The sequence below is a fragment of the Xiphophorus couchianus genome, chromosome 5 (genome assembly GCF_001444195.1).
Source record: "Xiphophorus couchianus chromosome 5, X_couchianus-1.0, whole genome shotgun sequence".
Lineage (NCBI taxonomy): Eukaryota > Metazoa > Chordata > Actinopteri > Cyprinodontiformes > Poeciliidae > Xiphophorus > Xiphophorus couchianus.
Window position 1 is genome coordinate 12,289,378 of NC_040232.1, and position 10,681 is coordinate 12,300,058.

General features: G+C 35.8%; 1 protein-coding gene across 2 annotated transcripts; it reads left to right on the top strand.

Annotated features, from left to right (window-relative positions):
* The first annotated feature begins 126 nt into the window (after positions 1-126).
* chic2 (cysteine-rich hydrophobic domain 2) lies at positions 127-8,282 on the top strand. 2 transcript variants are annotated; one of them, XM_028016667.1, is made up of 6 exons: positions 127-482; positions 3,348-3,402; positions 4,048-4,203; positions 4,311-4,367; positions 4,443-4,502; positions 5,021-5,275. In XM_028016667.1, the coding sequence occupies exons 1-6, from the start codon at positions 352-354 to the stop codon at positions 5,036-5,038; spliced, it is 477 nt and encodes a 158-aa protein (XP_027872468.1). In that variant the 5' UTR covers positions 127-351; the 3' UTR covers positions 5,039-5,275. The 2 variants fall into 2 exon arrangements, with proteins under 2 accessions (XP_027872468.1, XP_027872467.1); XM_028016666.1 differs by lacking the exon at positions 5,021-5,275 and adding an exon at positions 5,332-8,282 and having other exon boundaries at positions 129-482.
* Positions 8,283-10,681: the final 2,399 nt, after the last annotated feature.

The window sequence follows — 10,681 nt, forward strand, 5'->3', positions numbered from 1 at the left end:
TACAGATAAAAATGTCTTTAATGAAATGTTCATTAAAGACATGCATTTTTTAAAATATTTATTTTCTTACAAAAATTACGTTCAACATTTGTATTTTGTTTGAAATGTAAATTTACAAATAACAACTGAAAAAAAAGGAATAGAAAAAAAAAAGTGTCTCCGTCTCTCTTCCGGTGTCGTGCTGTTCCAGCGGCGGATGTTGATGTTTTGTTTCGGAGCTCGCTGAGGCGATATGTGAACTACTTCATATTTTTGTACCCGTCCTCTCCGTTTTGTCTTGGGTCTGCATTTTAGGGAAGGTTTCTCTGTTTGTCGGCACCGTGTTTCTCCCGGTGTCACTGCCGGGGAGCGATGATGGAGGACTTTGATGAAATCTACGAAGAGGAGGAGGAAGAAGAGGACGAGGACAGGGCCGCAGAGGAACAGCTCCTCAAGTACGCTCCGGACCCGGTGGTGGTTCGAGGGTCCGGCCACGTCACGGTGTAAGTGACCGGTGAAGCCCATAGCTTTAACGAGGGACCCCTTGTCTTTACCGGGGAAATAATCAAGCATCCGCGGTCTTCCGCGTAAAACTGCTAGCACAATGTTAGCACTAGCTAAGTCAGCTAGCTGCTAACTTAACACAGCAGGCTGAACAAGGAAGGAAAGTGGAGCTGCTCGTGACATTTACATTTTGACAATGCAGATTTACCCGCTACCAGCCTCCCACCTACAGCTTAATAGTGTCGTTTTAACCACTGACAAACCCAGCTACTGTGTGCTGACACTTTTACAGACTTTGTTTTAGTCTAAATATCCGTATATCCAAATATTGACATTTTAGGAGCTTGTTTACGTCAGCGTTTATGTTTTATGGCCAGTTGTGCAGATTTAAGAAGATTAATCTAAACCAGCTTTGTTTAACAAGGTTAGCTGTCAAGATTATTTTTTTTAGTTTTACATAAGGATTTTTAAGTTGAATAGACACCATATATCACTAGTCAGTCTGTGTAAATCTGACCTGAGCTACAGGTAAAGTAACTCACTAAATAGAACACAAAACAGCAATTCAGTAGTTATTAATAAATTAAATATGATTAAACATTCTTAAAGTGAATCAGAGGGGGTAGGGGGAAACCCATACTGTTGCAGAAAATGCAACATCCTAAAAAGACAAGTGGAGCCCTGCAAACTTAACACTAAAACAAGGTTTTGCTATAGGCTGATTAAAACTGAGGGAAGTAAAGAATGTTTGAGGGACAAGTGGGGGAAAAAAACAAAGTGAGAGAAGAAAACAGTCAGTAAACTTGACATGACACATTTTTCGAAATACAATTAAACAAAAAAAAACAACAACAAAAACAAGATGAATCCGACCTCAACCATCTAAAAACGGCAGACTACAAATACTTGGAGTGAGCTGTGCTAAAAACCTGTAAAGGACAGATTGAGGATGGATTTAGATTCAGTTACACAGACCAATGTCAGAGGTATGTTTAGCAGTCTGAATGTAAATCTGTCCTGGGACAGATAGGTGGGTAGATATTACAGATACTTTGATTAGAATTTTGTGACTGATATCTGATCCAGCTATGTGTGCACAAGGCCTTAGTCCTTTGGATAGAAAAGCAATCTTTATAGCAGACATTTTATAGGTGGCTTTTTCTTGTAGTGAACAATCTGACCTGCTTGTGGAACTGGATAACGTTTTCATAAAATAGTCAATAATATTTTAAAAAGCTGAACTTTCACATCACAAGACCACTGAGATCCACTGAAGTTGTAAATTAATTTTGACAGTCTGTGGTGAGCCTCTAGACTTTTAAGGTTTATGTGTTCAGGAAATATTTTTCTGCCATTGTGTGAATGCAGATACTTTGCACTGTTGGCTTGTGATTGGATAGGCTGTAGCTGAATGCCACAGCCAGGACCAGAGATTATTTAAAAATGTTAAGTATGTGAGTCTCTCCTCTTAATCCTTTTATACTCGAGGAATTCCTTAAAGCGACTTAATCCTTTGCACAAAAGAATTCAGCTGCATTTTTAAAGGAAACATTCCTTCATGCAGTTATGAAAATGAAATCCTGTACTGAATTTTTTCTGGAGAATCCTCCACCTTGAGGTTCCAGAGGCACCAGCAGCTTCAAATAACTGTTTTCTGCTTTGTAAGGGCATTTTAACAGCTGCTCTCTTAATCCGATGAATTTGTTTAACAGAAACCTTCCTCATTATGCCTTTATCTGTACAAACCCATCTTTGTTCTGAATGAGCCACAAATCTCTTCACAGTACGATGATAACGATTCAGTTTTCGTTAAATATCTAATGTTTTCATACTTTGTCATATGGCAATACACTATCTGATTTTCGTCAGCAGAGAGATCCTTTCTCTTTCCCATATTGCTTGAAACCTGTGGCCTGCTTAATAATGTGGAACATCCTTCTTAAGTAGATTTCCTTTAATTGAGCTCACCAGACAAACTAATCAACCAGCTCTCTGAAATTAATTATAGTGATTCAAAGAACCCTGACACACAATACCATCTATAAATTTAATAGCACAGCAAGAAATTAAATCTTCATGACACTTAAATCCAATTTGCATAATAATTTGGAACACGGTGTTTAAGTGAGTCCATGGCATGGAGGGGGTTAACATGTTACTGACTTGGAGAATAAAAACCTGCTCTTCATATAAAGTTTCTATTTGTTATAAAACTTCTCACATTTCTCCAGTGTATTCTTGTCCTCTGTCGTTTTTGAGTGCACGTGATCTTTTGAATGGTTTAGCTGATATAGATTAAATATTTATTACCTTGTTTATCAAAGTTTAGTAAGGTTGATAAACTAAATAAGAACTGGTCAGGGTTTTTACTGGGTGGTGCTAATTTCTTGTTTTATTTCAAGATAAGATAAGCTTTATTGTTATCCCACACGCAAGACAGTTCAGTGAAACAATGTTGGCAGTAATAGGTCAGATAACAAAGACGTAGTGCAAAGGTGACTCAAAAATATAAAAGTTTGTAGTTAAAGTGAAACAAAACTAAAAAGCTTAAAAATATATTCATATTTAGTACCTAAAATAGTCTGATCTGCTGACTGATTTTGACCTATCTCAGTTTTCTAAATAAAACCTATAAATCGACTGACTTGTTTAGGATCTCTTGTAATCTGGTGGATCTCATTTGTTTGTATTTGACCTGCTGATCACGAATCAGAGCTGATAGAATGGAGTATTGTCGCGTTTTGAACACTTCACTGGAAACGCATATCAGACCATCTTTCCTTATCCATAATAAATGAATAATGATTCTTCCGTCAAGTCTGCTTTTATTAAGTTGGGTTAAAAGGGTTTTTTTTTCTTCACAGGTTTGGACTTAGTAACAAATTTGAGTCAGAATTTCCTTCAGCACTTACAGGGAAGGTGAGTGTGTGACAAATACCCTCTCTTACTCATATCCATACATGTTCACAGCGGGATTGGCAGAACTGGCAGGATTCGCACCTCAACGCATCACAGGCCCATGTAGAATGGGGATGGCGGCTCACCAGATATTTCCTGCATTACTTGACTTCCAACTACCAGAAGCTCCAAAAAATATGCCGTCTCTGTTCTATTCTATGCATTTTTTACATTTTTATTGCCTGAAAAGAAATAACATAGCATTCGTTTAGTTTAGCTTTATCATTTGCAGCTGAAAATACTTCTAACAAAAGTTCAGCTTTTATTCTTGATTTAACATTCTTACAGTGTAGGACTGATTTGATCTGATAATTGGATAGCAAATGATGCCTAATAGGAATTTGAATCAGTTGAAGCTAAAAAGTGAATTTTTATTTACAGATTGTTTATCTTAAATGCAAAACCTATATGTTTTTTGTACAGTATTGGCTTAATATCTAGTTTCAGGCCTAATTTCAGTTATCTTCTTTTCTTCTATATTTACATAGAAAAATACAATAAATATTTGTTCTTGTACAAGAAATGCAAATGACTTACTTACATAATGTCAGTAAGTCTGCGGTGTGTCAGATGAGACTGTATTTACAGTTGTTTGGCCTCCTGTAGGTGGCACCAGAAGAATTCAAAGCCAGTATCAATCGAGTGAACAGCTGCCTGAGGAAAACGCTCCCAGTGAACGTGCGGTGGCTGCTGTGCGGCTGCCTCTGCTGCTGCTGCACTCTGGGCTTCAGCTTGTGGCCGGTCATCTGCCTCAGCAAAAGGGTAGGAGGCAGGCAGTCCATGCTGACTTTCACTTGCATGCATCTCAAAAGTAGCTGTGTTGGATTTGCATCACTGTGAAAACATTGTTTTCGTCTTTTCCTCCTCAGACTAGAAGATCAATAGAGAAACTTTTAGAGTGGGAAAACAACAGACTTTATCACAAGGTAGGGGAGCATGCTAGTAGGTGCTGGGTTTGAAAATGTGCAAAGTCTCTTATCATTATTTCACTCGTTTTGCAGTTGTGTTTGCATTGGAAACTTAGCAAAAGGAAGTGTGAGACCAACAACATGATGGAATATGTGAGTATAAGTTACGTTTTATTGTTTTATGCGCATATATATTAAAGCAATGCTTGAAAATACATTTACAGGATCTATAAACACCAATCACTGCGAAAGAAAATAACTGAAGATTGTTGAATGTTTGGCTCGGCCAGGAAATTTTTTTGCGGTAATAGGTTAGCAGTACTTTTCTCTTCCATTGTAGCAATTTCAGGCTAAGAAATTATACTTTTTCATATTTTCTGTCAGTGTTTAACAGATGTTTGAAATTGTTTCTTTAATCAACTATTAAAAAAATAGATATAGATATACATATTTCAAGCAATCTATTTTTTACCCTGTACAGTGACCTTAACAGAGAAAGAGACTTGAATTGTCCACAAATTGAGTCATATGTAGGTGTAAAGAAGGCAACACAGAAAGCAGCTGAAACATTAGTCATTAAATTATAAGACGTTCAAGACTTAATCCTAAGTTTGCAAAGGAATATTATGATTTTTTCTAAATTATTAACTATAAACACCTTTTTTCAACAGACTTGTCAATTCGACTAAAAGTAAAGTCATGGATGATGAGTTTCTCAAAATCTTGTTGGAACATTAGTCCTTTAGTCCTGGAAATGTTCTTCTGGTGGCAGAAGACCGACTTTGTACTTGTCTTTATGTGTCTTGAAGGTTCAGCTCTGCTTCCCATAAGCAATGTTGCACATTACGTTACACTGCCACATGATGGACATGTAAGGTCTGAGGAGTGGCATCAGTGTCAGGAATAAAAAAACTACTGTAACTATGGTCTCTTGTTCATCTTTGAGTCGTAACTTACAACCTATTTATTTTCTGACCTGCAGGTAATCCTAATAGATTTCCTTCCCAAGATCCCCATCTTCAAACCAGACTAACGAGACGACAGAAGAGCCAAAAAACCTCCACCGCTGCCCAGTTTTCTCCTAAAGTTACAATGGCTGTGAATCTCCTCCCTCTGAAAAACTCCACTAGTGTTTACATTTGTCGCCCCTCTTTTCACAAACATACTTGTTCTGCATCCTTGTTTACAAATCCAGCAGGCCCTTGCTTCTTTTTTTTTTTGAGGGAACTTGCCATTGAAATTTGACCATTTGGTCAAACCCGTGTTCTGTTGAGCTGCTGCTGACCCTCATCAGAGGAGAAGCAGCCTTTTGCAGGGACGCCGCTTTTAAAGCTCCAACAGAAGACTGGACGCTCACGTTGAGTTCTGTGAGACAAAAACTGGATATTTGTCACTTTCGTCCCTAAACTAAGCACACAGCATAGCCAGAATCTTCAAACAAACTTCACAGGCTACCTTGGTTTGAGAGCTGTTGGATTCATGCCCTGAATATGTCCTTTGGACACAAGATGGAGCGAAACATGAGAGTTCATCCAGATAAATGTGAAGCAGGCAGACTAGTCCCACAGGAACATGTCAAAGTTCACTCCTCATCCATTGGACATCTTCTTGCCCTGTGCACAACCAGTGACAATCACACACTCTGACTGCACTGTTTATACTATATAAATGGGTCTTTGTGCTACACAGTTCACCCAAAGCAATTAGATTTCAATGTTGTTTGTTTCCAAGTGATGGACTGGTCACCCAGCAACCGGGTAATGACAAGACAAAAGGTTTCTTTCACTGTTTTTCTTTACTTTATGGATCAGATTTTGTTTACTGTTTTCGTCCAAATGTGCATGTGCGGGTCAGACGGAGAAACAAGCAATCAAAATGGAAATACAGAAATTTCACACCTCAGAAAGAAATAGATTTATTTCTTAATGTTTTTTTTTGTTGTTTTTTTTTACCTATTATGATTTTTTGTTGGTTTGTGTAACTGTGTTGTTCATGGAAACTTTTGGTTGTTTTGTTAAATTTGTGGTTAAGTGTCAACATTGAAGCACTCTCTCTGAGTCCTGCACTCCTTTCTGTGGCCTGTGTCACTAAAACGCAGAGCTTAACTTGTGTCCAAGTGTTTGAGTCCCAAACAAGAGTCAGAGCTCTGCTGTTTTAGATGTCTCGATTTATAAGTTCAGGTGTTTTGGTTGATAAGGAAGTTTAAATTAAGAAAACTCATCCCAAACTGGAAACATGAATTAAACGTTGCACTAGTACATATTTGTTTTTTTTAAAACCATAAAAATGCTTCTTAAGTTTGAAAACCTGCAAAGATTCATCTTAGCATCCTTGTTTTTTTTCTTTTTCTTTCACTTGCTTCTGCCATCACTAGTGTGATGTTGAGCTGAATAAAAGGCGATCAAGACAGTGATTTCTTGGTGAATATAGGAATTTTAAAGGTGTCACTCTTTCTGTTTAAAGCTTGAATGCATCACAGACGTAGGAGTAGGTGTGGGCCGATATGAGACTGAGTGAAAACACCATATTTTCATCGATCCACACAAAGATTGAAATCAATGTCTAACATGATGTAGTTGCTTTAAAAACAGCTGCAGATACAAAAATAACATTTAAATCTACAGTTAGGTTTTAAAATGTGCTGACTGTGTATCATGCAGTACCTTGTATTTCTGCCTTGTGCATACAAGGCACAGGCAGCATAACAATCTGATGATAGCTGGCCAGTTAGTTGTGCTATCTGCTAAGGTAGCTATCCTGCAGTTTGCTGCATACCAGACATGACGCTCACAGCTTTTATTACCAGGAATGTTTCTAAACAACATCTTTTTTTTCTTCTTGCAAACAAGGGGAAGTGTAGTGGCCTTTTTTCAGGTAGATGACAGCTTTGTTGTCCTGAATATTCAGAATGGAGAGAAATACATTCACTCTGGTTATTTTTCATGGAAAAAACCTTGGTGTCCATTCATTCTTTAAATCTGCCCGTACCTACCTGAGAAGAGAGAAAACAAAATATCTTGCAACCATTGGAGAATATTAGTAGTAAATTTATGGCACCTAAATCAAAATGATTTGTTTTAAATTCAGCAACGATTTAACTTCATTGACTTGTAAAACTGCTTCCATGTCACATGTCACAACTCGTAGCACCAGTCAGTTTGATGGCATACTCAGCATTTGATAAAGAGATAAGTTGTGACCGACAAAGACTGCAGACCAGTGTCCAAACATCCATATATGTTTACTGAGATTATGTATACATATATCTGTGGAATTTGAACAAAGCCACCCTGTTTTAGCTCCGGTGATTGTATAGGTGGCACTCAGGGGACATAAATAATAAAATGTAGCATTAATAATCTTGTCGTTTATTTTCCACAGTTGTGACAGGGTATCGTGTGTAGTAGTACAAAAGACCACACATTACTTGAGTAACTGTAAAATTATGCAGCTAGTTTGTTTTGAGATGAAGAACGTTAAAAAAAGAAACTCAAAGTTGATTAAGCTTCCTGATGTCTCTGGTCTTTTTGTTCAGAAGCACACACTTCACCAACCCACACAGAAAAGTATTAGTTTATATCGTAAGAGGATAAAAAAAAAAAAAAAATCAGCTATCTTGCTGGTTGGCATTTTTGGTTCATCTGTCACTTTTCTACTTTTGATTGTCCTCTGCTTTTTGTAAATCAAGGCATAAGGTGTTTATTTTGTTTTTATGTTTTGGTATGCGCACAGTGAATGCCGGATGCATATTGATTTCGTATTGCTGATCGTGTGATTGAGTTCTACACAGAAATGCGTCATTTTTATATGATCCAGAGTGTAATCTGTATGTGTGCGACTGTGTGAGTGAGAAAAAGATATATACACATCTAGATATATGTACAGTTATAAAACTACCAATAAAAAGAAAGTGGACAACTTTCTTCCTCATTATTGTTGATGTTCAGGTTATTCTTTATTTTTACCATCTCTCTTTGTTAAGACAAAATTATTTTATAAATGCTTCATGTCCATAACACTGTAACCCATTTTAAGTCTTGAATAAATCTGAACAGAGAAAAAGAAAGACTAAATTAAATAAATAAACCAAAGCAAAAAACTGTGAACACAGCTTCTCATAAGAAATGTGCAATTGTGCACTTCTGTTTATCATGTCACATCATGCATTTTTTGCACACTAGAAGCTTTTAGCTGTGAAAAACATTATGTTTTATTAAAATTATGCTGAGCCAATAAAATGAAACACAGGCGACATTGGCTGACAACTGAAACTATTGTGCGGTGCCAGGTCTTAAGACTTTAATTTAAAATAAAATATCAGATTTCATTACAACTTTTAGAGGCTTTTGTTTTGGTTGTTTTTTTAGTACATTTCTCAAAAGCATTTTGTGATTTAAAAAAAACCTGCTCTAGTTTATACCCTAAACTTGATGGTAATTTCTGTTCATAATCGTTTAGTTTAATATTTGTTTTTATTTACTTTATTCCTGGAGCTGCCAGCATATGAGTACCCTGCTGAAAAATAAATATACTTAGTATGTTAAATTTTAGCATACTTGAGCATACTTTAAGTCAGACTAATCATGAGTATACTTCAAGTTCACTTAGGATCAGTTAACTTAAAGTGTGACATTTTGGAACAACTAATTTTGTGCATAGTGCATTTAATAGTATTTAAATTGTATTAAAGCACAATCTAAAGTGTACTAAGTGTAGTTCAACGCACCTTTTTGGACAACTTAAACTTAAGTTAAACTTCATGTAATTTAAGTATATTGCTTTTTATGCAATATAAATGTGTTTGATTAGTATACTTTGAGTGTACTATTTTTGTGATTGAATTACATTTAAAATATATTTGGAATGTATTTTAAGTATATTGGCATTACATATTTTATATATTAGTACTGTGATTATATACACTTGCGCAAATGTATATTTACACTTAGGCAAATACATATTTTGTTCACTTAAAGTATATTTTTCATTTAATGTATTTCTTAAAAGTGTATTTTGGTACAATTATATTTAAGTGTTTTAAAGTTATAATGTCAAAATTGGTACAAGTATGCTTTTAGTATACTTCATATATATTTATAGGTAGTACACTTAATACTTTGTATACTTAAAATGTACTTTCACAAATGTGAGTATATTTGAAATATACTAAAGTAATTTTTTTTCACTAGGGTAAGTGTAGTGGTTTGATTACTAATCAGAGGATTTGCCACAAAATGTACATATTTATTTTTTTCTAAGCTCTTATAACTGTCATTACATTTCCTTTTATACTTGGGAGTTTTTTAGGAGAACAAAATTAGAGCTACTATTTCAAGTAATTAAAGATTTCAAGTGTCACACACGATTCTTTATTGGTCAACATCTTTATTGTAAGGTAACAACTCATTTTCTACACATCCGACAAGCTATTTCTTGACATCCAGCTTTTCTATTGCTTTCAGTCTACAGTTATTGGTTGGTGAAAAGACATCAATTAACATATTTCCAGTGGAAACTCGAGATTAATTGAGTTTGGCCTCCAGGTTGCAGGTCTTCCCCACCTGATCACGCATCGCCTTGTTTACCTTTGCAAAATTCTGAGGAGCAGAAAATCATTTATTAATTTCATTTAATTAGAAAAAATCAAGTTTGTTTCTCAGAAGATACACAACAAAACAACATATACAGTGGTCACCCGCGCAGCGATCACATATTTTTGTGTAAAACATAACTCCAAATTCTTCACTGAAAAGTCGCTTATTTGCATATTTTTTTCTAGACCATATCTAAATCATCTTAGGTGCTGTGCTGCTTGACATGCTGTTGGCTGGCATTAGGAAAGCAGCCAATGCAGTAGCACTATTTTCTTTCCTTTGCACTGATTGGTTGAAACCCACGAGAAATTATAAGGAAAAACATGAATGCTAGCTTCTGTGTGAGACCATTCCCACTGTGGATATTGAAACATTTTAAGGTTTATTTGCTGTTTGATTAAAATAAGTAGCTAAAAGCATTTTTAGAGGGGGTTTCAAATGTAGCATCTATTTGAGAACACAAAGACCATCAGATTCACTGACTGGATTTGATCTCAACTTTTCTCTTTGGATATTTGTCCCACTCAACTTTTGATTTCAGCTATGGATGAAGTATAAATGTACCTTGTATCATGCCTTACAAAAGTATTCATACTTGGTAAGCTTCCATATCCTGTGGCATTAGACCAATTAAAGGGAGTATATCGTTATGAAATAAACAAAAACATGACACATTGCTTTACAAAACCAACTAGATTGGTTACACAATCTAGTTGAGCTACACAAGGAGTTACACAA

What these genes read in the sequence shown, in the direction of transcription:
- chic2 (XM_028016666.1), top strand. Translation starts at nt 352, where the DNA reads ATGATGGAGGACTTTGATGAAATCTACGAAGAGGAGGAGGAAGAAGAG. An exon ending in GGGTCCGGCCACGTCACGGT is followed by an intron (nt 483 to 3,347) that starts GTAAGTGACCGG and finishes TTTTCTTCACAG; the next exon opens with GTTTGGACTTAGTAACAAAT. An exon ending in CTTCAGCACTTACAGGGAAG is followed by an intron (nt 3,403 to 4,047) that starts GTGAGTGTGTGA and finishes GGCCTCCTGTAG; the next exon opens with GTGGCACCAGAAGAATTCAA.